At 52.1% G+C, this 25,124-nt stretch overlaps 1 protein-coding gene across 2 annotated transcripts in view; it reads left to right on the top strand.

Annotated features, from left to right (window-relative positions):
* Positions 1–25,124, top strand: part of ADAMTS2 (ADAM metallopeptidase with thrombospondin type 1 motif 2) — a 247,815-nt gene that overhangs the window by 170,794 nt on the left and 51,897 nt on the right. For both annotated transcript variants that reach the window (XM_044948497.2, XM_025293941.3), the window contains exons 5-6: positions 4,678–4,761; positions 23,680–23,836. In XM_044948497.2, the coding sequence (XP_044804432.1) occupies positions 4,678–4,761; positions 23,680–23,836 (241 nt within the window). The remainder of the gene's footprint in view (positions 1–4,677; positions 4,762–23,679; positions 23,837–25,124) is intronic.

The raw sequence follows: 25,124 nt of genomic DNA, 5'->3' as shown, positions 1-25,124 counted from the left end.
CATTCCTCTGTCTATGGACGTTTAGTTGTTTGCATGTCTTGTCTATTGTAAACAGTGCTGCATCGGGCCATATGTTTCTCCAGATATATGCCCAGGAGTGGGATTGCCGCATCATGTGGTAGCTCTATTTTTAGTTTTTTAAGGAACCTCCATGCTGTTCTGGGAGCAACTACTTTTCAGGGCTCACTTTGAGCAGGGGATAGTTGTGCTGGGGGAAGAGCATGAGAAACCGGAGGCACAGCAAGTACCAAGGTCCCAGGGAAGGGTAGGACTCCCTGTTTAAGAAGCTCAGACTGGATCCTTGTAAGCAAGCGGGGGCAACCTGAGAACCCCCAGCGGGCTTCCTCCCGTTGTAGGGGGAAGGCCCTGGGCTGGGGGTTGCGGGACGCTCGCAGGGTGATAACTGCCCTCCTCCTTTGAAACACATTGATTGCCCTTTGCTTTTTCAAATGCTTTTTGAGAATCCAGAGGCTGGAGAGGGAATTACAGGTACGAACCATTGCATAAGCAGGAGAAGGCAGAGTTGTCAGGAGTGAGGGTTCCCGAAGGAAAGTAGCTGAAGTGGAGCTCAGAGAAGCAAGCCAGGGCCACCTTTGAAAGGGCCCCACGTGCCAAGCTGAGGGCTGAGGGCTGTTCCTGAAAGCGCTGAGGAGCCGTTGAGGGTTTCAGGCAGAGGAAAGAGGAAGTCAGACCTTTCGGAGTGGCAGCCATCATAAAGAATGATCCATGAGGGTGGGAGGTTGGGCAGGAGGACATGGGGTGGAAAGGAGCTGCTTCCTGTCTGCCTGTTGAGAAAGTGGAATGGGGGTTGGGGAGAAAGGGGCATTGGAAGGGAGATGTTGGGAAGCTGCCTCTGTCTTTGTGGCTTTTTGTGCTGTGTCTGTGAGCTCTCTGCTTGGCAGAAATATTGCCCCTTCATGGGGGTCTCCATGCCACAGTGGGCCCTGCTGGGAGCATCCTGTGGGGAATGGGGTGCAGCTGGCTTTGTGGGGCTGAGGCAATTTCACAACCCGCTAAAAAGTTGGTGTGGCCCTGGGGGGCAGGGCAGGGCCCTCTCCTCAGCACAGCCAGCCTCCTCCATGCCCCACAAGCCCTGCATTCTGCTCTTTCTGGTCCTGATGAATCACAGCTTGGGCACTGGGAGCTGGACGCCAGAGGGGCACGTGTTTGCAGGTGTAAGGGTTCAGTCATACCACCTAATGGGCAAGAAGACATGCCCCGCCAGCTGGTCACCGCGGGGTTCCCACCCGCTGGGGGGTCTGCAGGGGCTGGGCCATCAGGAGGGCTTGGGAGTGGGGATCCGGGTTGGGGACCACCTAGAAGGTCCAGCAGCTGCCAAGAGGTGCCTATGCTGTAGAGAGGGGCTGGGGCGCACCCAGCTCAAAGCCCCGATTCCCAAAGAAGCAGGTTGTGTGGAGCTGTGTCTCTGTGTGGAAGGGCGGAGGCTTTCTAGAAGAAACAGAGAAAGGTGCACCTCAGTGGAGGGCACCAGGGCAGGCAGGGCTGGGACACCTCAAGAGCAGGCCTGGCTTCCTTTTTGGCTGTCTCCTGGGCAAGCTCTGGACATGCCCTATTTAGCTCCCCAGCAGTCCTGAAGGCCTAGTTGGTCTCCAAGGCCAGAGGCAGGGTGCCCAGCCCCACTGCCAGGAGCTGGTGGCTGGTGGGCAGCTCAGAAGATACAGCTGGGCCTTGTGCAGCAGCCCGACACCTCGGCCCTGAACACCTGGCCCTCACCCCCAGCGGCAGGTGGGGCTTTGCCTCGCAGAGCTTGGGACCTAGTGGTGGAGTTGCTGGGGGGTCTGGCCCCCTTCTGTCCGGAATCAGGAGTCAGGGTCAGACCCGCCCACTGTCCAAGAAGGACATAAGACCCCTTCCCCGAGATGAGAGTGGCCACCCTCAGCCCTAGTGGTGGGGCCAGGAGACAGGAGGGCCTTGATGGTAGGCTCTGGGCCAGCAACTGAGGTGGGGCCAGCCCTGCATCTCCTTCCTCCCTCGGGGGCCAGCCTCAGCTTCCTCATCTCTCAGGAGGGCTTGACACCCCTCCTTCTGGCCTCCAACAGCTATTGGGAACATCAAAGGAGATAATTCTGTAAACTCAGCCCTGAATCCCTTCCGAACAGCAGGCTACCCTGCCACTGTCTTTGGGTCCCCAGGCGTAGCTATCTGAAGTCACCCAGACTTCGGGGACTTGATGTGACCTTGTCCCCTCCCAGGTCCCAGAGAGAAGGTTCAAGCTTTCTCTGCTTTCATCTTCTTGCCAAGTATCTGAACTGTTTTCACTCGAAGCATGACCTAGGAGTCAGAAGTGAAGCATGTAGAGTGAAGCTTGCCATTCACCCCTGTCTCTGCCCCCTCTCTTCTCTCGTGCCCACCCCTGCTCCCCGCCCCAGGGCCAGCGGAACCTTCCTGTATCACTGCCTTCTTCTGCTCTACACCACAACTTTCGGTCAAACTCTGTGAGCCAAATTGCTTGTGAGAGATAAAATGATACTTTGGAGACAGACAAAAAAAAAAAAAAACCCTCTCTCTTAGGAAAAACTGACTTTTAGGGTTATTGTCTCACTGTGGACCAAAAAGCCTAGGTCTGGTTTGACCCTCAAAGGTGGGCAAGGACATCTGGATTTAGAGGGTGTGCACCCTGCCACTGCGACCTCCTGGGGGCTGCAGGGTGACAGGGCTTAGCAGCAGTGACAACCCCAGCTTTGCTGTTTTCACCAGGATCAGTCCATCACATACGTGTGGAAGTCTAGTCCTTACAAAGCAAGATGAGACTTCATCTTGTTTTACTGAAGGGAAGGCCCAGTGTGGGTGAGTTGGCTCCACCTTGCCAGTCATAGCTTCACCTTGTCGGCGTGTGACTCTCAGGCCAGTGTTCACTCTCTCCAGACTCATGCACGAGTTGCAGTGATCATCCTGTAGGCTATCAGTCATCGCTTCCCTGGAGGAAAGCCAGGTCTGGGCAGAGAAATATAATTGGAAAGTAGATTTATGGGCAGGAGGCTTCCCACGGGGCCACATGTAGGGCTGGCTGGAGGCGTCCCAGGACCCCTCTTTCCCTCCCACTGGTGCCACAGCAAGGCTGACAGTGATCACCAGGCTCTTTGTCTAGCATGCCCCATGTGCCTGCCCACCCCATCCATCGTGAATCGATTTTACTTGCTAACTCTCAGATTTCCCAAAGGGTTTTCCTGCTGTTTGCAGGTAGCAATTTCCATTGCTCAGATAGAGATTCAAAAAGTTGGGATTCCTGGGGAGAAGGGCCCTGGCCTGAGATGACAGAGGGGGCTCTGGGACATGCATTTGGCGGGATCTGCCCTCACCAGGGGAAGGTCAGCAGCCTCTGGGGTTTGGTCGGCACACAGGGAGGGCCTGCACAACGAGTTCATGCCTCTCCACTGAGTGATGGCATGAGTGGATTTGTTCTCTTGACAAGTGTGTCCTGAGTATCTGCTGGGTGCGACTGCATCCTGAGTGCTGGAGACATGCAGGGAAAATACAGAGAACTCAGGAAGTGATGGACCCTGATGCTTGCTGGGAAGCAGATGAGATCTGGAGGCTGGGCCTCCAGAAGAGTCAAGTTTGGTCAGGAAGTGAATGAATGCAGGGGGTGGTAGTGAGAGCACTGTTCCAGGTAAGATCCTGAGAGTGTGTGAGGGTGCGGTTAGTGGGAAAGGGAGACTTGGCTGGCTCCAAACCTGGGGTTAACCATAACCAGAGTTTCTGGAAGGCCATGCAGGCTATGCTGTGGGGAGGGGAGGTTCCTCACCTTTCTTGTGCCGTGGACTCCTCTGACTTCTGGTGAGGCCCACGGGAACCTGTTCAAATAATGTTTGTAAATGTAAAAAATAAAATACATGCATGTGCTAAGTCACTTCGATTGTGTCTGACTCTTTGCGACCCTATGGACTGTAGCCCACCAGGCTCCTCTGTCCATGGGGCTTCTCCAGGCAAGAATACTGGAGTGGGTTGCCATGCCCTCCTCCAAGGCATCTTCCCAACCCAGCAGATGGGTTCTTCACCACTAGCGCCACCTGGGAAGCCCAAAAAAGAAAGTAAAAAATGATAAAATACAAAGGAAGCCCACTGAGTCAGCTGTAGTTCCCAAAACAGAACACAGAAAGCACCTTTGTGGTACAGCAATATCTGTTCTTAATTAGCACATTAAAAATTAGATCTGGGGGTCACGTAAAATGACTCCCCTTTCCAAGCTGTGATGAGTACAGATAATATCTCACAGCCACCGGCAGCGCCTATGGAGTAATTTCTACCAGTGACAGTCCCAGGATTGCCCCTTCTACCGCGGTTTGAGCCGTGTTCACCCTGGCAGAAAGGGCTGTGTTCCAGTTAGCGGCTCCAGCATTTAGCGTGGGCAGTGTCCACATCCCAGTGTAGGCTCTAGGTGGAGATTCCCTGGGGTGGTCGGAGGGGCTGCTGAGGAGAGAGGGGCAGTGTCCACTCAGTGGTTGGCTGTAAGGGGGCAGGAGGAGCAGAGGGAAAGGAAGGGGTTGATTCAGAGCTGATGGTAATGCCTGAGTATGAAGTGTGGCAAGGAGGAAGGGGTGGGGTGGTGTGCCCGGGTTCTGCCCCGGGGCTGAGCTGGTGGCGATGCCATTTACAAAGCCAGGGCTGGTCTGTGAGCCTGTGGTTTCTGCTGACGTGTCCCTGGTTGTCTTTCAGGTCAACGAAATCTATCACGATGAGTCCTTGGGGGCCCACATCAATGTCGTCCTGGTGCGGATAATCCTGCTGAGCTACGGGAAGGTGAGTGGGCACCTCACCAGGGCCCCCACCTCTGTGGGATGAATGGGGCCCTCCAGTGGGGCAGAGGCCCCCTTGAAAAGCCTTTATGTTGGCCAAAACCACCTCGCCTCTCCCCAGCTGTCCCGTGTTTCCTGTAAGAAACAAGGAACTTGTGAGCCGCCCCTGCTCTCCTTTCAACCTCACTTTCTCTTTAAAAATTTAGGTTCAGGTTTGGTGAGACCAACAGCTCAGGAGGTGACTGCCATGGAAGAGCTTTTACCCACAGTTTCTGGCCCTGTAAGGCCACACAGGGAAGCGCCAGGGTTGGTCGGGAGGCCTGGGGGAGGAGAAGGAAACTGGGTGAGCGCCTTCATTATGGTTTCCTCGGGAAGGACCAGGTTAATCACAGTTAAGCAGGCTTAGGACTGGCCAGTGTGAATCATCTCAGTGGGCTCTGGGGAACCAGGGCTGCCTCTGAGTGCCTGGTGCCTGGTCCTTGGGGATGTGCTCTGGGGATAATGGGCTGGAGCGTGAGTGCCCGATGAAGGAGATGGCTGGGGGTGTGGACTCTGCATCGGTTGGTCTGCATTTGAAGAGCATATGCTTCACAGTGAGCACTTTACTGACTCTGGGAATTGGTTAACCCTGGGAGGGACAGTTTCTCCCAGGTCAGCAAGGCCCTGGATGTCAAAGCAGCAGAAAGGCAAGGTTGAGACGCCCCTCAGTTTGACTCCTGCCTGCGTCTTCAGCCTACGTCCTCTTCTCATGCCACGTAGCTGCTGTTCTCACTGAGCACTCTTGCCCTTCTTATACCCCTTTGCCGTCAGACTTGAAGCCTTTTTCCTATCAGCATGCAAGGTCTATACAAGCGGAGTTAGGAAGCCCCCAGACGGAAAGATAACGGGGTGGGCTGAAAGGAGAGCTGGTGAGGAAGGAAGGAGCCTCGTGGTGCCAGGCCAGTGTGAACTGAGCCAGGCCTGTGCTAAGCAGCTTGGGAGCACTTTACATGAAATTTACTCAATCCAAGGACAGAGGAGGAGGTGGAGCTATGATGATCCCATTTCACAAGTAAGGACTTGTGAAACTTAAACTGAGGTTTAAGGCAGTTCAGTGGCATGAGTAGCCAGTAGCATCTGGCTCCTTAGACTTCCCTGGTGGCTCAGATGTTAAAGCGTCTGCCTACAATGCGGGAGACCCGGGTTCAATCCCTGGGTCGGGAAGATCCCCTGGAGAAGGATATGGCAACCCACTCTAGTATTCTTGCCTGGAAAATCCCATGGACAGAGGAGCATTGTAGGCTACAGTCCATGGGGTCGCAAAGAGTCAGACACAACTGAGCGACTTCACTTTCTTTCTTTCTTTCTCTGGCTCCTTAGGAGTCCAGCTTCTCACCCTGGCAGCCAAATTCTGGAATCTGTGGTCTGACCTCACTCAGTATGAAAAAAGTCAGGTCGTATTAAGATGAAGCCGAGGCACATCAGGCGTAGTAATTATGTGGAGGGTTAAGTCCTTTACTCAGAGGCAGAGTCTTAGTCTCACAAAATGAAATTGAACTGCAGACAACATAGAAGGCCTGCAGTACAGACATGATGACGAAGGCCCTTGAGCCCACTTTTCCTACCTTGGGAAGTGTGTTTCTCTATAGTGATGCCAGTGACCACTGCGGAGGATGGTAGTCGTGGTCCCTCAATGTCCCAAGGACAACGTCAAATGTACCAGAGCAGACTGTCAGAACAAGGGGGAATCTGCAAAACACCTAACTGCAGGAGTCTTTCATACCCTTTCCAAGACCTTTAACAGATTACATTCTTAAAGGCATGCTGCTGCTGCTGCTAAGTCGCTTCAGTCGTGTCCGACTCTGTGCGACCCCATAGACAGCAGCCTACCAGGCTCCCCTGTCCCTGGGATTCTCCAGGCAAGAACACTGGAGTGGGCTGCCATTTCCTTCTCCAATGCATGAAAGTGAAAAGTGAAAGTGAAGTCGCTCAGTCGTGTCCGACCCTCAGTGACCCCATGGATTGCAGCCCACCAGGCCCCTCTGTCCATGGGATTTTCCAGGCAAGAGTACTGGCGTGGGGTGCCACTGCCTTCTCCTCTTAAAGGCATAGGAGTTTCAAATAATACAATGCTCATTTGCCTGGAGAATCCCAGGGACGGGGGAGCCTCATGGCCTGCCATCTATGGGGTCCCACAGAGTCACACATGACTGAAGTGACTTAGCAGCAGCAGCAGCATGCTTAGTTGCTCAGTTGTGTCCGACTCTACAACCCCATGGACTATAGCCCACCAGGCTTCTCTGTCCACAGAGTTTTCCCTAGCAAGAATACTGAAGTGGGTTGCCATTTCCTACTCCAGGGGATCTTCCCAACCCAGAAACTGAACCCAATGTCTCCTACATTGCAGGCGAATTCTTTACCACTGAGCTGCCTGGGAAGCAAATTAATATAATGGGTAAAGTTAAATTAGTTATACCATCTTTTCCCCTTGCTATACCTATCAAAGATATGCCTTCTTTTTGAGGAATCATAGAACACTTAACAATTACAAATGTACTTTAGGTCATAAAGAAAGTTTTAGTGAATTTCATACAGCAAAAATTGTTTGGACTATACTCAGTGCTCTAAAACTAGATGGAGGAAGGGGATATATAAAAAGAGTAAGTCCAGTCTCTCTGAAAAAAAAATCTCCTGGGAAGAATATTGTTAGAGCCTCAATTGCAGACTATTGGGGAAAACCAATCAAAATGAGAGCACTACAGATCAAAACCTGTGGAGTGTGGCCAAAGCTGTATTCAGAGGCAGGCGCCTCCCAAGATCACCCTGAGCGAATGAAAACAAGTTAGCCCTGTATTCAACTCAGTAAGTTAGAACAGATATTAACAACTACCCAAACCCGAAACCTAAGGAAAGTAAAAAGGAAATAGTTTAGGAAAAGACAAAAATCAATAAAGTAGCAAATAGAAAGTAACAATAGGCTCCATCGAGAAGCGAGCCTTGGGAAAAGCAAACCTTTGGCATATTTAGTCTAGAAAGAAGAGAGGAAGCATAAGCTAAAAGATCAGAAAGCATACGTACAATGCAACCCACAGCGGGGTGCTTTTCCTGGCTGAAGGGAAAGCTTTGGGGACAGTTGCTGCCTGGGCCTTTTCCTGACCCCTCCACCCTGATACCCAGTGGTGGTCTGTGAAGGAGGGGCGTGCACACCTTCCTCTGCAGGTAAGCAGGCAGTTTGTGGCAGGGTGGGACATTCTCGGCACGCAGGCGCAGTATACAGCGGGGTAAGGCTAGGGTGACCCACGCCCAGTGATCCCGTTCCAGCCTCCGTTTGCTGACAAAGGGCTTTGGAATGTCCGACGGGACTTGTGCATCCCCATTAGAGCAGTCATCAACGTGCTCCCTGTTCCTCCCCCTCCTGCCCCCTCCTCAGGCTGGGTTCCCCTTTCCTGGCCTGAGACCCCTCATTAGCATCCTTCAGCATCTGAGGGATTTCGAGGCTGGTAGCTTGAGGGATGGGCATGGTTATATCCAGCCCCCTCCCCACTTTTTGCCTCTGCAGAGGGCAGCGGGTAGGAAGAGGAGAAGAGCCACCGAGCGGTCAGGGCATTAAAAGGAAAAACTGGAGGGCTGTGTGTGGTTAACTGCTCACCAGTGCGGGCAACGTTTTGGTTCTCATTTGGCCTAGGAACTGTCTGTCTCCTTCCCAATGTTAATTACTCCATGGAACAAAGCCTTGATTATTTTAACTACTTCCTGACAGACTTTGTGCTAAATTGTCCCCACCCAAAGATGTTTCTTCTTGTTTTTCTTTCCTTAAGTATCTCACGCAGGTAGAAACCTGGTAGAAACCAGTAGAAAACCTGTAGGTAAGATTTTGAGAAACTCTGGGTCAGGGACCCAGAAGATCTTGGGAAATTCAGGATTTCTTGGGGAAATGGGAAACCCCATAATCATGTGGGAACTCAAGTGCTTCACTGTTTTCAAAGTTATCTTAAAATTACCTCTAAACAGAGAATCAGATAACCTGTTTTTGCCAGTATATTTTATTCATTTGCAAGGAATTATTAAGCAAAGATAATGCAATATCATATAAACAATTTCAGAATATATATATGTTCTAAAATCCACCCAATTTCTCTTTCAGGCCAATATGATTCCTACATTCAAAGTTGCCAGAGGTAGCATATCTAAGACAAAGTACAGACCTGTTTCACTTCTAAAAATAGATGTAAAAAATCATGAGGCTTTAAGCCTTTCATTCAGTAATACATAAAGAGAAATTCCCCTCATGATTAAATAGGGTTTATTATAGGAAGGTGATGATTGTTTAATATCAGAAAGTCTGTTGATGTAATTTGTCACATCCATTTGCCTAAGGACAAAGCTCATCATCTAACAAGCACTTTTTGAGGGTTTTTGTGTATCAGGTGTCACCCCCCGGACCTCAGGGGCTGCTCTGGAGTGGAGGTGCAGACAGGGAAACAGTTATAACCGAGGGCTCAGAGACTTGGCAGGGGAAAGGTGGGGCAGGCAATCCTTCCTCAGAGGTCAAGGCAGATGACTGGAGGCAGTGACTTTTCAGCCGCAGGGAGGGAGTGAAAAAGGGGATGAACCAGCACAGGGATGTTTCAAGTTAAAGGCAGGAAGAGAGCAGGCCGTGGGAGGAACAGGGGGCAGCTGAATCTGACTGAAGGGGACAGCGCAAGATGGGAAAACAGCAGAAGTTGGTGTTGAAGAAGCTAGCTGGAAGGAGCGGATTCTCAGGGCTCTGTACCTCCTGCCAAGGGGGTTGGTTTTCTCACTAGGGCAGTTTCTAGCAGGAGAGTAACACGATCCGATTTGCATTTCTAAGAAGATCCCCAGGCTCCAGTGTGCAGAATGGCCGTGGGAGTGGTGGCTTGGGAGAAAGTGGGCAGCGTCAAAGGGAGGACAGTCGTGGGCTGTCCTGGGACCATAGCCACAGAGAAGGGAGAGAATTTTAGGAGGCCAGACCAGGAGGGGATGGGTGCTACGTGGATGAAGGTGAAAGGCCACTGAGCTTGTGCCTTGGGCAGCCTGCTAGGTGATGAGGCGGCCCCTGAGGTGGAGAGCACAGGAGGGGACGGGGCACGTTGGGGAGAAAGGCAGCGAGCTGAGAGGAGATGTGTTGGGTCTGGGGCACCTCGTGCCATTCCAGGAGGGCCAGCCAGGGAGACACTGGCACGCGGGGCTGAAGCCTGGAGGGCAGAGGAGTGCATCCTTTGCAAAGGCATGGGTGGGGTGCACAGCGGAGCACCCCGAGTCTGGGCACCTGGCAAAGCCCAGGAGCCCCTGCTGAAGGTACCAGCAGGGCAAGGAGCCTGATCAGCTCCTTGGGAGCTGAGAGGGTGAGAACTGGTAACAGATGGTAACATCACAACCCAAATTTTATTTAAAGGTAGAAAAAGAAGCACATTGTCCCTAAAAGTGTTCTGCATTGCTAATTCTTAGGATGTTCTTAGATGTTTGCATAGGAGAATAGAGGGGTTCCATGGTCAAATGAGTCTGGGAAAGGCCTACACGACAAAGTAAAACAGGTATTTCTGACAACAAAATTTCTCAGAGACTTTACTATGAAAATGTGCAGGGTGAATCTCCAAGAGGTGGGTCAATACACATGGTTTCTCAAAATTCTTTCTCAACAGAACCCTTTTCCTCATGGAATCAACATTCTACAGAATTTGCTTTGGGAAATGCTGCCCTTATGAGACAGTTACAGTAAAATGGGCAACGAGAAAGAGACATATAATTTTGTTACTGAGGTTTTGGAAATTCTCAGTTCAGTTCAGATCAGTCACTCAGTCATGTCCGACTCTTTGCGGCCCCATGAACCGCAGCACACCAGGCCTCCCTGTCTATCACCAACTCCTGGAGTCCACCCAAACCCATGTCCATCATGTCGGTGATGCCATCCAACCATCCCATCCTCCGTCGTCCCCTTCTCCTCCTGCCCTCAATCTTTCCCATCATCAGGGTCTTTTCAAATGAGTCAGCTCTTCGCATCAGGTGGCCAAAATACTGGAGTTTCAGCTTCAACATCAGTCCTTACAAAGAACACCCAGGACTGATCTCCTTTAGGATGGACTGGTTGGATCTCCTTGCAGTCCAAGGGACTCTTAAGAGTCTTCTCCAACACCACAGTTCAAAAGCATCAATTCTTCAGCTCTCAGCTGTCTTTATAGTACAACTCTCACATCCATATATGACTGCTGGAAAAACCATAGCCTTGACTAGATGAACCTTTGTTGGCAAAGTAATGTCTTTGCTTTTCAATATGCTGTCTAGGTTGGTCATAACTTTCCTTCCAAGGAGCAAGTGTCTTTTAATTTCATGGCTGCAATCACCATCTGCAGTGATTTTGGAGCCCCGAAAAATAAAGTCTGACACTGTTTCCACTGTTTCCCCATCTATTTGCCATGAAGTGATGGGACCAGATGCCATGATCTTCGTTTTCTGAATGTTGAGCTTTAAGCCAACTTTTTCACTCTCCTCTTTCACTTTCGTCAAGAGGCTCTTTAGTTCTTCACTTTCTGCCTTAAGAGTGGTATCATCTGCATATCTGAGGTTATTGATATTTCTCCCAGCAATCTTGATTCCAGCTTGTGCTTCATTCAGCCCAACTTTTCTCATGATGTACTCTGCATATAAGTTAAATAAGCAGGGTGACAATATACAGCCTTGACATATTCCTTTTCCTATTTGGAACCAGTCTTTTGTTCCATGTCCAGTTCTAACTGTTGCTTCCTGACCTGCATATAAGTTTCTCAAGAGGCAGGTCAGGTGGTCTGGTATTCCCATCTCTTTCAGAATTTTCCACAGTTTATTGTGATCCACACAGTCAAAGGCTTCGGCATAGTCACTAAAGCAGAAATAAATGATTTTCTGGAACTCTCTTGCTTTTTCAATGGTGGGTTATTAGACTGGCAATAAATATCATTTTCAAAGCATGTGTAAGGGCTTTGGGAAATGGTTACAGCATAAAGTCAAGTCGGTTTGCTTTTGGGGAAAGAAGGATATAAGCTTCCGGTATTATGATCTCGATTTTGTGTACAAATATATACACAGAAGGGACTGAAGGAATACATAAAATGTGAACAGTACTTATCTCTGGGTAGTAGGTCATGGATTTTTACTTTCTTCTTTCTACTTTGCTGAATTTTCTTAATGTATCATGATAAGGATGTTTCTTTTATACCTGAGGGTTTCTTTTATACACTTATAGCACATTTTTAACTATGGAAAAATTGCTTATTTTTTTTAAAAGCAATAATTTAAAAATGAGAGAGTCCAAGTATTTCTGTTTAACTGAGCGCTAGCACCTGGGGAAGGGTCTCTAGTGGCATGTTACACGTGTCGTGTCCAATGTTTTATTTCTGATTTGAAGGAGGATGCAGGAAGGACTTCACGCTGTACTTGGCACCTCTTCTCTGTGATGGCTTGGAGGTAGTGGAGAGGCCTCTGTGTTCTCCCGCCCTGTGGACAATCTTGCCTTTCCTGGGCCTGGGCCCGGGACCTCTGTCACCTGAGTGTCTGTGGAAACTTCGGGCAAGCCACCTCGGCTAGAGGGGGATGCAGGCTGCCACCAGTGCGCGGCCTCGCCTGCAGGCGAGGTCGGGTTATGAGGTGTGGCAGGGCCTGCCTTTGTGGCCACGGCCAGTCTGGCCACCGCTCCTTACTTTCCACCTTGTCGGGAGGGGTTCTGCTTTGCCTGGGCCATGTTGATACCCTCGGAGTCCCCCACAGGCAGAGTGAGGGTAAGGGGAGTGGGCATGGGCCCCTTGTGACGCTACAGCCTCCTCTTTCTGGGGATGGTATGGGGAGGGTGGGCCATGGGGCTGACCGGAGCCCCTGGCCAACAAGATAGGTGGCCTCAGCCCACCTGGGCAGTGGGACAGCTCCAGAGAGACCAGGACTGATGCAGTGAGAAGTGAGAGGGTGCAGGGGGACCTCAGTCCCCACTCACCTCCCTGACTTCCTGCTGGGAAGCTAGGAATCCGTGGTGGTGAGGTGACAGGAAGGGAGAAATTGGAGCTCGATGTGTGCTTTCGGCAGAGCGCAGACTGCACCCGCTGTAGCCTAGCAAGGCATAGCTGACCAGACTCAGACCTCTGCCATGGAGTTCAGAGGTGTCAGGATAGAGGACATGCCAGGATGTGGAGTTAGGTCCCCGTATCCATCCCCAGCCCCCAAGCCTGGCCAGAAAGGACAAGATACTGCTGCCCCTCGCCTGGGCCCAGGGATGGAGCGGGGCCCAGCTGTCTCCTGCAGCAGAGCCTCCCCCAGGCCCTGCCCCACGCCCTGCCCGCCGCCCCTACCTCCACACCCCTCTTGTTCTCAGGAAGCCACGGTGGGGGGCTGCTGCCCCTCAGAGCCTGTGTGTTCTTCAGGGTTCCAGAAAGGTACAGGGCCAGACTCGGGCCTCCTCAGCAAGTTGTGGGATTGTGAGAGGCAAGTGGGGTCCAAGGTGGGGATCTCACTTTCCCCGGGGAGGACATGCTGCAGAAACACAGGCGGGGGGGGGATAGGAGAGTCAGGAGGACATGGCTGGCCGACCACGTCCAGGGAGGCCGGTGCTGGACAGACATTGGATGCAGAGGAGCCCAGGGACAGTGTGGGATGCTTGGCTGTGGGCTCAGGGCCGACACCCCGGGGAAAGGAGGGGTCACTCCACGGACCTGAAGCAATCGGACAGGAAGTCTGGCAGCGACAGTCCCTGCAGAGTAGGTGCCAGGGCCAAGGAGGCCAGACAAACAGAATGCCTCAGAGCTGGAGGTCGCACCACCGACCAATATTTCTGTAAGTATGTTTAAAAAGAATAACTGGAAAAGGGAAATGTGACAAAACCAAAATTATTCATGAATACCAGCCCTGACTTTTTAATATTAAATTCCATAGACATAAAGTCAGTCCATCAAACTGCTATGAAAGTTTCCCATTTCTGTACTTATCTCATTGTGGGCGATAACAGTTTGTGTCCACCAGCCACAGACTCCACCTGGCAAAGTGCTGGGGGTAAGGCCCTGTTTCCAGGGCTCTCAGGGACCTCCAGAAGTGGGAGGACCCATCTCTTGGGCAGATGGATCCTGGGATGTGCCTACCCCCAGGCCTGGGGCACCAGCTCCCCGTGAGTTCACCAGTAAACAAGGTCGTTTCAGAGTGGTGAGCACCACGAAGGAGACAGGACACCGGGCATCCTGGTTGGGGTGATCCGGAGGGGACTGCCTGGCTGGCACTCGTGTAGAGGGAGTGAGCTCTGCTTGTTGCGGGAAAAGCCAGGAAGGGCTTCTGGGTGAGAGTCACAAATAGAGTTTGGCTCCCAAGGAGAATGGATTCTGATGAGCTGCTCTTAAAGGAGCCACATGCTTCCTGACAGTGAGTGAGGCCCTGTCCCTGCAAGGCTTGAAGCACAGAAAGGCCAAGGGGACTGCAGGCTGACCCCTGCCAGGAGAGGGCCCTGAGCTGTGTCTTCCAAGATATGCAGAGTCAGGGCAAGGGGGTGGGTCTGGGAGCAGTGAGAGCGAGACCCAGACTGGGGGCAGAAAGTGGCCTGGGTATTCAGATTTGCTATTCATTCCAAGCTGTGATGAAGCAGACCAGCTTCCTTGCCCTCTGCTCCCCTTGCACCTGTCCCAGGCCCCACCGAGGCCCGCTGGGGATAAAATCAGGAGGACTTGTGCAAAGGACATGTTGTTTGTCTTCCAGCTTATGAGGAGCCTCTGAGTTATCTCAAGTTTCTCCTAAAACAACATTTTTCTCCATTTCTTAAAAAAAAAACTCAGCAGAAGAAAAGAGATTATCTTATTTTATACAATATGCCATCAGCCAGGGAGCAGAACATCAGCAATGCTTGAGGGTTGCATAGCAACTGGCTTTTCAATTGATTTTTTTGAGAAGGAACCAAAGCTACTGAACTGTTCTCATTTTAAATATTTCCTAAGATGATGAAAATCAAAGCAAATGGAAATCAGAGACTTGGGGACAATCAAAGAACATAAGGTATCTTGTTGTGAAAGACCAGGTCAAGACAAAGTATGGAACGCTCCTAGGAATTTTTCAGCATTAGAGGCGAAGGGTCGCAGAAATTCTGATTGTGAGTCTCTCAAGGGAAGGCAAGAGAAGAAAGTGCTGGGGCTGGGCTCAGTGTTCAAGGGGCCGGTGCCACCGCCCTCTTCCTGCGTATGCCAGGCCATTGCCGGCCTGATATGGACCTCTGCTTCCCTGACAGTGTGGGGGCTGTGTAGGGGATTCAGAACATCCCAGGGACAGCCCCCTGGTTTCCTCAGAGTCTGAGTCCCAACCCCCAACCACTTGGTGCCAGGCCTGGTGCCCAGCCCCTGGCCACTGTGGCCCACCTCCTGAGCCAGTCTCCAGGGTCCAGAGAAGAACAGGAAGCAGGGGAGGCACATGTGCCCTACAGGCTTGAGTTGGGAAGGTTCACTTGAAGAGTCTTGAGTTGGCAGCTTGGCTTTCTCTGGGAATAGATTCTCAGCCTCTGGGAGGATGTCTGGAATGTGCCTTGATGATCCGGGAGTCCTGAGCAGAGAAATATGGATCACGCCTTCTAGCCCTCACTGGTGTTGGGAGTGTGGATGCCTGTGGTGAGGTTTGAGCTCCAGGTACTCCCTGGCACCCCAGAGCAGCCTGGAGAAGACCCCCAGCTTGGTGTTAATTCTGGCTCCTGTTGGTCCTTGTGAGTCATTTACCATCACTGAGCCTTAGGGTCCCCTGTAAGGCGAGCGCACGCTAGCGATGGCCGCAGGAGCGAGGGTTCTTGCAAGTTTCAGCCTGCAGCGCCTTCTTTGGGTCGGGTCCTGTCTGCAGCCCCTTGTGTGACTTCACTCACCTCACCTACCCTCACAGCAGCTCTCTGGGGCACTTACCTCACCACCCACCCCACCCTACCCCCCGCCGACAGGACAGGTGAGGACTGCCGAAGTCACACAAAGGGGAGCAAGCGGCTTTGCTCAGGGAGGCTGGGTTGGGCAGTTTTTCCACAGGGCTCCTTGGGTTTGCTCCCCTTGGGGGTTTTCCATGGCAGGGCTCCCCTCAGAGGGCGAGTTTTCAGCCCCCCACCTTGGAGATGCTCATGGGATCTAGCAGGAAGAAGTCAGGATGCTCCTCAACATCATTCAGTGTGCAGACTGGCCTCCACCGCAGAGAATTACCTGCCTTGCATTTTAGCAGTGCCGGGGTTGAGAAGGGATCTCTGCTTTCTTGAACCCAGCAGATCTGGACTCCACTATGTGCACGCGATTCTGTGTTGTGCTTCTTTGGGAGGGCGGGTTTGCGAGGTGGGGTCGGGGAGGACCCTCTGGGGTCAGAGCAGTTGAGAATGTTTCGGTTGGCTCCCGCTGGATGAGAATATTGAAGATGGTGATCGCCATGTCCAGAAGCGCCTGAGCTCCCAGCTGTATGCTGCGGTTGGGGAGGGGGCGCCCGGGACAGTGACGTAGGGAACATGTCCAGGGGCACAGGGCTGATGACAGCGAAGCAAGCTTCCACCCCCAGGGCCCCGAGCTGCCTGGGGAGCCGCACCATCACTCGCAGGTACCTTGGTGTGTGGGATTGGTGATCTGAGGGATTTCCTGATACATCCTGGAACCTGCGGAGCCTCCGCGCCGCTGGTCCCACTTTTCTCCTGTCTCCTTGACTAAAGGAGGCAAGAGCATAAATAATTCAGCTCATTCTAGAGCAAACAATGGAGATGTCAGAGAGCAGAGATTGGGACAGAACTTTCTGCAGAAGTCTTAATTGGTTTGTTTAATGTGGGACCCCAGAGGTGGCTGGGGCCTCCGTGGTTCCGTTTGAGCCGGTGGCCGGCGTCTCAGGAGCAGCAGCAGCCCTTTGATCCAGGCGCGCGAGGCTCCCGCTGCTGTTCCTGCGGCAGCAGCGCCACCTGGTGGCCACCTCGGCTCTCGCCCTTCCTTTCCTGTCCTGCCTGCGTAGATATGGCCCCACAGAGAACGCCTTCAGAGGTGGCGTGGCTTCCAGGCGCCCCTCTGAGGCATTTTATGTGTGTGTATTACATCCCTAGAAAAAGAATCCAAAGATTTGTTTCCACCTGTGTGCTTTCGTCTCGCTTCTTCGTGGTCTTTGATGCCCGCGGAGGTTGTCAGGACAGTGAAACCAAGCTGACCGGGTGGGAGCAGGTTATTCTGCCGTTTTCCTAGACCCTCGAGGTGCGCATCAAATCCGAGGCTGACCGCTCCACACTTATTCAGCCTGCCTGTGAAGCTCACAGCTTTCCCAGCTCTGTGATCCTCGGTGATGTCGAATTCTCCAAAGTGACCATCCTTCATCATCACAGTTAGAAGCCCGTCCATGACTTTGGAGCATAGCCTAATGGGCACCTGGCGGTTGCCTCTCTTTTCAGCGCTGTTGATCTTCTTCAGAGCATCAGCCCGGACATTCACACACACTATTATGGCGGCACGGAAAGACGGCGGGATCACCATCACTTCTGAAAGAAAGATAGACGTATCTCTTGTCCTTGCTTGGATAGGACTACAGTCCATGTTCTGCGTGATACGTGGCAAAGACATGGGATGGAGGGCTGTGAGTGAGATTCAGGTGGCAGAGCAGTGTGGGCAGATCCCACCAGAGCCCGAGTGACCCTTGTGGATGTCCAGACCTCCCTCCTGGGCCCTCTGCCTGGACAGCTCTGTCTGTGAAGAGCCCTTCAAGGCAGGCAGAACCTATGGGAAGGCTGGCAGCTCTCAGGAAGGGAGAGAAGTAAGCCAAGGAAGAGTTGAGTCTGGGGTGCAGTCTTCTGCCTAGAAGCTCCTGGGTGGTTGTTTGGGGGTGGGGGTTGCCTCTGGGCAAGCCTACTTCACCTGGTGTTTTGATTCTTTTGAGCCTCCGATCCACTGACCTTACTTGAATCCCCAGCTGGCTCTAAACTATTCCCCCAGGAGCTGCACCTGAGAAGCAGCAGAGCTCCCCAAGGGAAAATTGCTGAACTTTTACCAAGGAGGAAACCTGGGCCTAAAAAGATCATCTCTGGCCTGTGTCCCAGGGCACTGCAGACTCTCCCTTTGGATGCGCGTGTGTGGGCCTCTCCCGTGCCTCCTCCACAGCTCCATGGCCAGAAACCGTGCTTCCTCCCCTGCCAGCTGGCTTGCTCATCTCCTGCCGCCTCACGGTCCTGACTGTGTCCTCTCTCCTCACTGACTCAGCTCTTTCTAAAATGCACACGGGTCTGGCACCTGCCGCACAGCACGAGGCACACTGCACTCTCCTGAGCTCTCCAGGCCAGCATGGAGGAGGATACCAGCCCTTAATTCCTTGAGAATGGCCAGAACCTTGGGAGAAGTGGGACGTGCGCAAAGAAACAGGAAGTCCGAGCAGCTCCGGACTGTGGATGTCAGACGCTGACGTCACCTTCCTCCAGGCCCCATCTGGGCTGCAAGTTCCCAGGGCCCAGCACACAGCCACTGCTTTTTTTGTGATCTGCCTCTTCAGGGCCACCTCGTCCTGGTGGAACCCCTCTGAGCCCTTCTTTCTGTCGCTCCCCTTGGGGAGTCTCCTCGGAACCCAAAAGCAGGGAGAGAGTCCCAGACACCTGCTCTGGGTCCTGCGGCACAGACCCCCGTGGGCCTGGAAAACAGAAGTGATGGGCTGCTTCTTGGAGTGGAGGAAGGGAAGACAAGGCAAGAACAAAATGCAGATCAATACTTCAGTAAATTATCCTGCCACAGCAGTGAGATCACAGTGGCTGCTGAGAGGGCCTAGGAACCTGGGCTGAATCCAAGGGCCTGGTGTCTGGGAGGCAGGAGGTGCTCACCAGCATGCCAGTGTTGGGTCCAGCCCGGAAGGGCCTTTATTCCAGGGTTCCTTACCTGGTGACATGCTGCTGCTGCTGCTAAATCGCTTCAGTCATATCCGACTCTGTGCGACCCCATAGACGGCAGCCCACCAGGCTCCCCCATCCCTGGGATTCTCCAGGCAAGAACACTGGAGTGGGTTGCCATTTCCTCCCCTGGTGACATGAGGGATGTGTTTTCTTTGGTCCACAGAACTTCTTTGTGGGCTTCGCAGGTGGCTCAGATGGCAAAGAATCCGCCTGCAATGCAGAAGACCCAGGTTTGATCCCTGGGTCAGGAAGAGCCCCCTGGAGAAGGGAGTGGCAACCCCCTCCAGTATTCTTGCCTAGAAAACTCCTTGGACAGAGGATCCTGGCAGGCTATATAATCCATGGGGTTGCAAAGAGTCGGACATGACCGAGCAACTTACAGACAGACACACACACACACACACACACACTTCTTTGTAAAATGTAAAGACTGGCCTGAGAGATCAGTCCGGCGACAGCTCTGGGCTCTGTTCTTGCATGCCATGCCCATGGACCTGGGGCTGAGTATTGTTGCCCATGCACTGGGGCATGGGCTCCTTGGTTTGCCAGTTCTTGCCACTCCTTATCACCCCAACTTCTTTATCATAACAGGGAAATATTCTTCTGTAAACTTCTAAACTGGCAAACAAAAGACAGATTTGCTTTTCTTTGAGCCAAGCTGCCTCACTGACTCACATCACCAGCCTTGGCCTGTGGGCACTGGGTTTGCAACACCCACCCATCACTTCCAGTGAGCCCACTCCCTGAGCAGTCAGGCCTCTCTCTGAGCCCCCGGACTGCTTGTTCTCACCTCGTTTCAGCCTTTGGCTCTGTCTCCAACTCCATGCCCTTATTCCTGTTCTCTGGCCCTGACACCATGTGTCTTTCTAGTTGGGACTCTTGACTTCTCTTCAAAAATGTGACTAGAGCTTCTCTCCCACTGGTGCTGGACACACTAGCTGAACCCTCCAACCAGCCAGCCAGTGCACTTGACTGGGCTTCCCACGAGTCTCCAAGGAGGAAGTCCGCTGCTCGTGGTCTTTCAGCTGCAAGTAACAATAACACAACTCCAGTTGACTTTCATGGGAGGGATTTCCTGACAACATATGTGAGACACATCTCTGCTGCAGGCAGGCGCTAGGATGGCCCCTGTGAGCCCACATCTTGGTGGTCACTCCCTGCTGTGGTCCTTTCCCTGCAGGCATGGGCAGGACCGAGATTTGCCTTTAACTGGACTATGGCTTGTATCTCGGATATGCGCTCCCAGGTCACTCATGCTGGGGGACTCGAGCTGCCCTGTGTGACTGCTCTGTGGCGAGGTCCATGTGAGGTGGCAAGGAGCCCTAGGTCCAGCAGCACGTGAGGAACTGGATCCTGCCAGTAACCACGTGAGTGAGTGTGGGAGTGTGTCCACCCAGGGGAGTCTTCAGCTGAGATTGCAGCCCCAGTCTCAGCTGCCAGCAATCTCACGGGAGAACCTTGAGTAGAGGACCCCACTGGATTGCCTTTGGATTCCTAACCCAGAAACCATGAGATAATACGTGTTTGGGTTTTTTCAGATCATGTGTGTATGTGTGAGTCACTCAGTTATGTCTAACTCTCTGCGACCCCCATGGACTGTAGCCCACTGGGCTCCTCTGTCCATGGAATTCTCCAGGCAAGAATACTGGAGTGAGTAGCCATTCCCTTCTCCAGGGGATGTTCCCGACCCAGGGATGAAACCAAGGTTTCCTGCATTGCAGGCTGATTCTTTACCATCTGAGCCACCAGGGAAACTCTTTTCAGATTTCCAAACTTTTCAGATCATAAAGTTTGGAAATAACTCATTATGTTATTGTTATTCATTATTTGCTAAGTCGTATCCGACTGTTTGGAACCCCACTGGCTGCAGCAAGCCAGGCTTCTCTGTCTTTCGCTGTCTCCTGGAGCTTGCTCAAACTCATGTCCATTGAGTCAATGATGCCATTCAACCATCTCATCCTCTGTTGACCCCTTCTCCTCCTGCCTTCAGTCTTTCTCTGCATCAGAGTCTTTTCGAATGAGTTGGCTCTTCACATCAGGTGGCCAGAGTATTGGAGTTTCAGCTTCAACATCAGTCCTTCCAATGAATATTCAGGACTAATTTCCTTAGGATTGGCTGGTTTGAGTCTTTTTTTCAGAGTCTTCTCCAGCACCACAGTTCGAAAGCATGAATTCTTCAGCTCTCAACTTTCTTTATGTTCCAACTCTCACATCCGTACATGACTGCTGGAAAAAAACCATAGCTTTGACTATATGGATCTTTGTTGGCAAAGTGATGTCTCTGCTTTTTAATAGACTGTCTAGGTTTGTCATAGCTTTTCTTCTAAGGCGTAAGCGTCTATTTATTTCATAGCTGCAGGAAATAAACAGGCCTGTGGGCAGCTGGCTTGAGGCCTGGGTGAGCCACGTGGTGGTGTGAGGACACTGGGAATCAAGCTCTCTCCACCCCAGGCCACACTCTGTCTGTTCTGGTTTCTTCCTTCCCTGGAATTCTCTGCTCTGGGGGAAGCTCCAGGGTCACAGTCACACACCTTTCCAACCCCTTGGCCCCAACCATCATGGTGCTGGGAAGGTGCTAGGTGGGGTTGTCTGGGCTTGACCTCTCCTGCCGCTGAGCCCGAGGTCAGACCCAGATTAACAGAGGAGATATTTTACCAGAGGGAGATTGGGCTGTTGTTGTCAGAAGAACGCAGGCAAAAGTAACTGTAACCAACCAGGGGTTCGGTCGCCTGATGTTTCGGCTGAGAGACATGGCCCTAAAGAGAACAAGGTCCTTCTGCTGGAAGTGGCTTAGCAAGGCTCCGGGCTCTCCTGGTGGCTAAGATGGTAAAGAGTCTGCCTGCAATGCAGGAAAGCCCGGTTCCACCCCTGGAGAAGGGAATGGCTACCCACTCCAGTATTCTTGCCTGGAGAACTCCATGAACAAGGAGCCTGGCGGGCTACAGACCATGGGGCTTGCAAAGACTGGACATGACTGAGTGATCTGCACGTGTCTTAGGCTTTGTGGAGCTGGAGGGTCCCCCTCCCATGGGGGCTCTGCATCCATCCTTGATTGAGTGATGATCAGTGGCCCTTGTGGTCCAAACTGGAGTGGCACTCTTAAGCCCAATGGGGTCCAAACTCAAGCACCAAATTAGATCCATCCCTGAAGTTCCCTTCCTTCTCATTCCACCCAAAGTTCCTTCCCTAGAAAGGAGAGTCTTTGACTTGCTTCCTCCTCCAGAGCTGTGGCTTCTCAAGGTTTTCTGGAGGCAGTGATCTCCTGGTAGGGTTTTGGGCTGACCTGCTTGGATGAGATACAGATGCCATGTCCCCTTCCCTTGCCCCTTCTGTGTCACTTGGGGTGGGCAAGACTGTGCTGCAGAAGCAAACCAGCTCCATGTCCCAGCAGCTTACAACAACAAAGCTTGATTTCTCATTCACACTGGTGTCTTCAGTGTGAATTGCCATCGGACCCTGGTCTCATTTTCACTCAGGACCTGGGCAACAGAGCAGCCTGGTCGCTGTTTCCCATGCCAGCCAGGAGAGATCTCCGAAGGCTCTCATGTGGGCAATAAAGTGCTCAGACCAGGAAGAGACACACATCACTTTTGATCGCAACTAATTGGCTGGAGGTAGTCACATGCTTTCCCAGTCACAGGGAGGGCAGTAAGGTGCCTCTCTTCCCCTTTCCCAGCATCCTCTGGGGCTGTCCATCTCTGGGGAATGTCCAGTAGGTCCCAGTCACCAGATCTCTCGTTCCTATCTGTGACTGACTTCATTAGGACTCACTGAATGCTGTTAAAACAAGTATTCTCATCTCTCAGGAGCAATTGGCTCTGTGCTTAGGGCGTGGGAACTGGTCCACCGTCTTGTAAAGCATCGACTTGGGTAACGCACGGGATGCCTGGCAATGACAGGTCTTCCCTGGCCTTGACTCATTCTTCCTTCTTCTGCAACATGCTGGCTTACTAACAGTGCCCTATAAATACACCCCAAATCCATTCTACTTATACACACAAAGAGAAATATGTGACTATGCTTGTTGGATTTGTTTATGCAAGAGAAGAGGCAAAATGCATGTTTTCAGGTCTACCAAGGAATGCATAGCTCTACTTTATGGACAGGTTTGCCTAGAGGGAACCGCTTGGATGGTAGGAGTATGTGGTGAGAACAGAAACCAGAATGCCTGCTGACTGCAGACAGAAAAGGGGTGAGTGCAGCTTGTGAGACCTGATTCTGAGATGATACGGTGTGTGTTTTATTTGGAGAGGGAGTTTAGGGAAGTGGATGGAATATAGATGTTCGGCTTTAGGCTTCTGAGCTGTGTAACCTGGGGCAAGTTACTTGACCTCTCTGAGCCTCAGTTTCTTGCCTTTCTGGGTAACTGTGAAAACTGAGTAGGAGAGTGAATGCCAATGCCATGAGGCAGACTGGCCTGCGATACTGCCAGTCTGGTGGCCAGCCTTGGCTAGCAGGCATGCGTCATGATACAAATGGAATGCGGTTGATCCCGGTGGCTTCCTGCCCATGGCTCCTGTGGGAATTACCCCAGTGGTCCTGTTCCTTATGTGGCTTCTTCACTGTATGTGCTGCAGAGTTTTCCCCTCCCTTGTGTTGTTTTCTGCAAATAGCTTCTATCAAGGGGGAAACACAGGGTTCCTTTCCTCTTCTCTGGGCTTGTAGCCATATTGGGAGTTCTGTCTTCCCTGTCCCAGATCCTGCCAGAGTGTGAACTCTTTGGGGTAACCGAGGTCCATCGCATTGGCCTCCTGGCCAGAGCTTCCACAGAGCAGGTGCCAAGTAGGATGCAGGGACCTTGGAGGTGGGGTGGGCTGAATGGACCCTTTGAGGCTTTGAGGCCTCAGAGTTTTGTTCCTGTGTCTCACCCAAAATGATGCAGTGACTTCGTGTGGAAGCTCAGGCAGGTCTGTGTGGCCAGGGAGCTTTTCCACCACTCTGGAGAATGGAGCCACGTGGGAGGGAGTTCTTGAGAGGCCATCTGGGCCAGGTCCCCAGTCTATGGGGTCTGCTCAACTCCCATCTGGACCACCAGATACCAATCCGTCTCTGTTGTCTCTCCTGCCCCTGCAGTCCATGAGCCTCATTGAGATTGGGAACCCCTCTCAGAGCCTGGAGAATGTTTGCCGCTGGGCCTACCTCCAGCAGAAGCCAGACACTGATCACGACGAGTACCACGATCATGCCATATTCCTCACACGGCAGGACTTCGGGCCCTCGGGCATGCAAGGTGAGTCTCGGGCCTGCGGGGACACAGAAAGGAGGGGGGCTGCACGTGAGTGCCTGACCCTGCCAGGGCCCCCCGGCAGCCTTGGCCTGGGATGAGAAGGGTGTCTGGGCAAGGGGGTAAGTGCTGAGAAGGGTGTCCGGGTTGAGGGTAAGTGCTAGTCTCCTCCTGGCTCTTCAAAACTGCCAGAACTCTGACATGTCCCCTAGGAAACTGCGTCTCTCTGGGGACAGGGAAGATCAAAGGGAGTGAAATGGGCAGAGTCTGGGGCTGGCAGCCCAGGGGCCAGACAAGCTCTGAGGCTGAGTTTCAGTTGTTTGCTTCCTCCGTGCGTGCTTGCTAAGCCACTTCAGTCATGTCCCACTATTTTGCGACCCCGCAGACAGTAGCCCACCCAACTCCTCTGTCTATGGGATTCTCCAGGCAAGAATACTGGAGGAGTTACCATGCCCTCCTCCAGGGATTCTTCCCTACTCAGGGATTGAACCCGCATCTCTTATGTCTCCTTCATTGGCAAGTGGGTTCTTTACCACTAGCGCCACCTGGGAAGCCCTTGCTTCCTCCACCTTTTGTAAAACAAATTTGAATAAATTTTCAATCTTTAAAAGATAAGGGACTTTACTTAAAAATTCAAACACTGACAGATCTAAAAGAAAAAACTGACAAGTCTACAATCATAGTTGAAGATCTCACACAGTGACTGTTAAATAAAATAAGTGAAATAAGACAGTCAGAGAAGAATATATACTCATGACTCTACTTATTTCAGGGTTGGAAGTGGGCAAAACTGATCCGTGGTGTTCACAGTCAGGAGAGTGGGCAGGAGGGAGGAAGTTGCTGTTGGAACTGAGAAGAGGCTTCTGCGGTGTGGGGACAGTTTTATTTCTTGGTCGGGGGGTGGCCACACAGGTGTGATCACTTGTGTCTCCTGGTTGGTGTTGGTGCCTCTCCACCGTGAGGGGTTGCTCGCTCCCCTTCAAGCCCGTCTGTGTGGCCAGCTGACAGAGCACTCTGTCCCCCTTTGTCTAGGTGAGAGCTCTAACAGGGAGCAGAACTGTTCTGCGGGAGAGAAACCGACACAACCTTTATATTAAGTGACTTCATTCTTCATTTAAAAATGTGAAAGGACAGCCAAGAATTACCAGATATTAAAAAAAAAAAAGGAAAGGATGAAAAAGATGGACCGAGATGTAAAATAAAATTAAAAAGCTAACTCCAGAGGAAACAGATAATTTAGAGAAGGGAAAAGTACATTTTTATAAAGTCATATCTCCAGAATGTTTGAGGAAAT

This window comes from Bubalus bubalis, chromosome 9, assembly GCF_019923935.1.
Source record: "Bubalus bubalis isolate 160015118507 breed Murrah chromosome 9, NDDB_SH_1, whole genome shotgun sequence".
Taxonomy (NCBI): Eukaryota; Metazoa; Chordata; class Mammalia; order Artiodactyla; family Bovidae; genus Bubalus; species Bubalus bubalis.
The sequence above is the reverse complement of the archived record's forward strand: the minus strand, read 5'-3'. Positions and strand labels throughout refer to the sequence as shown.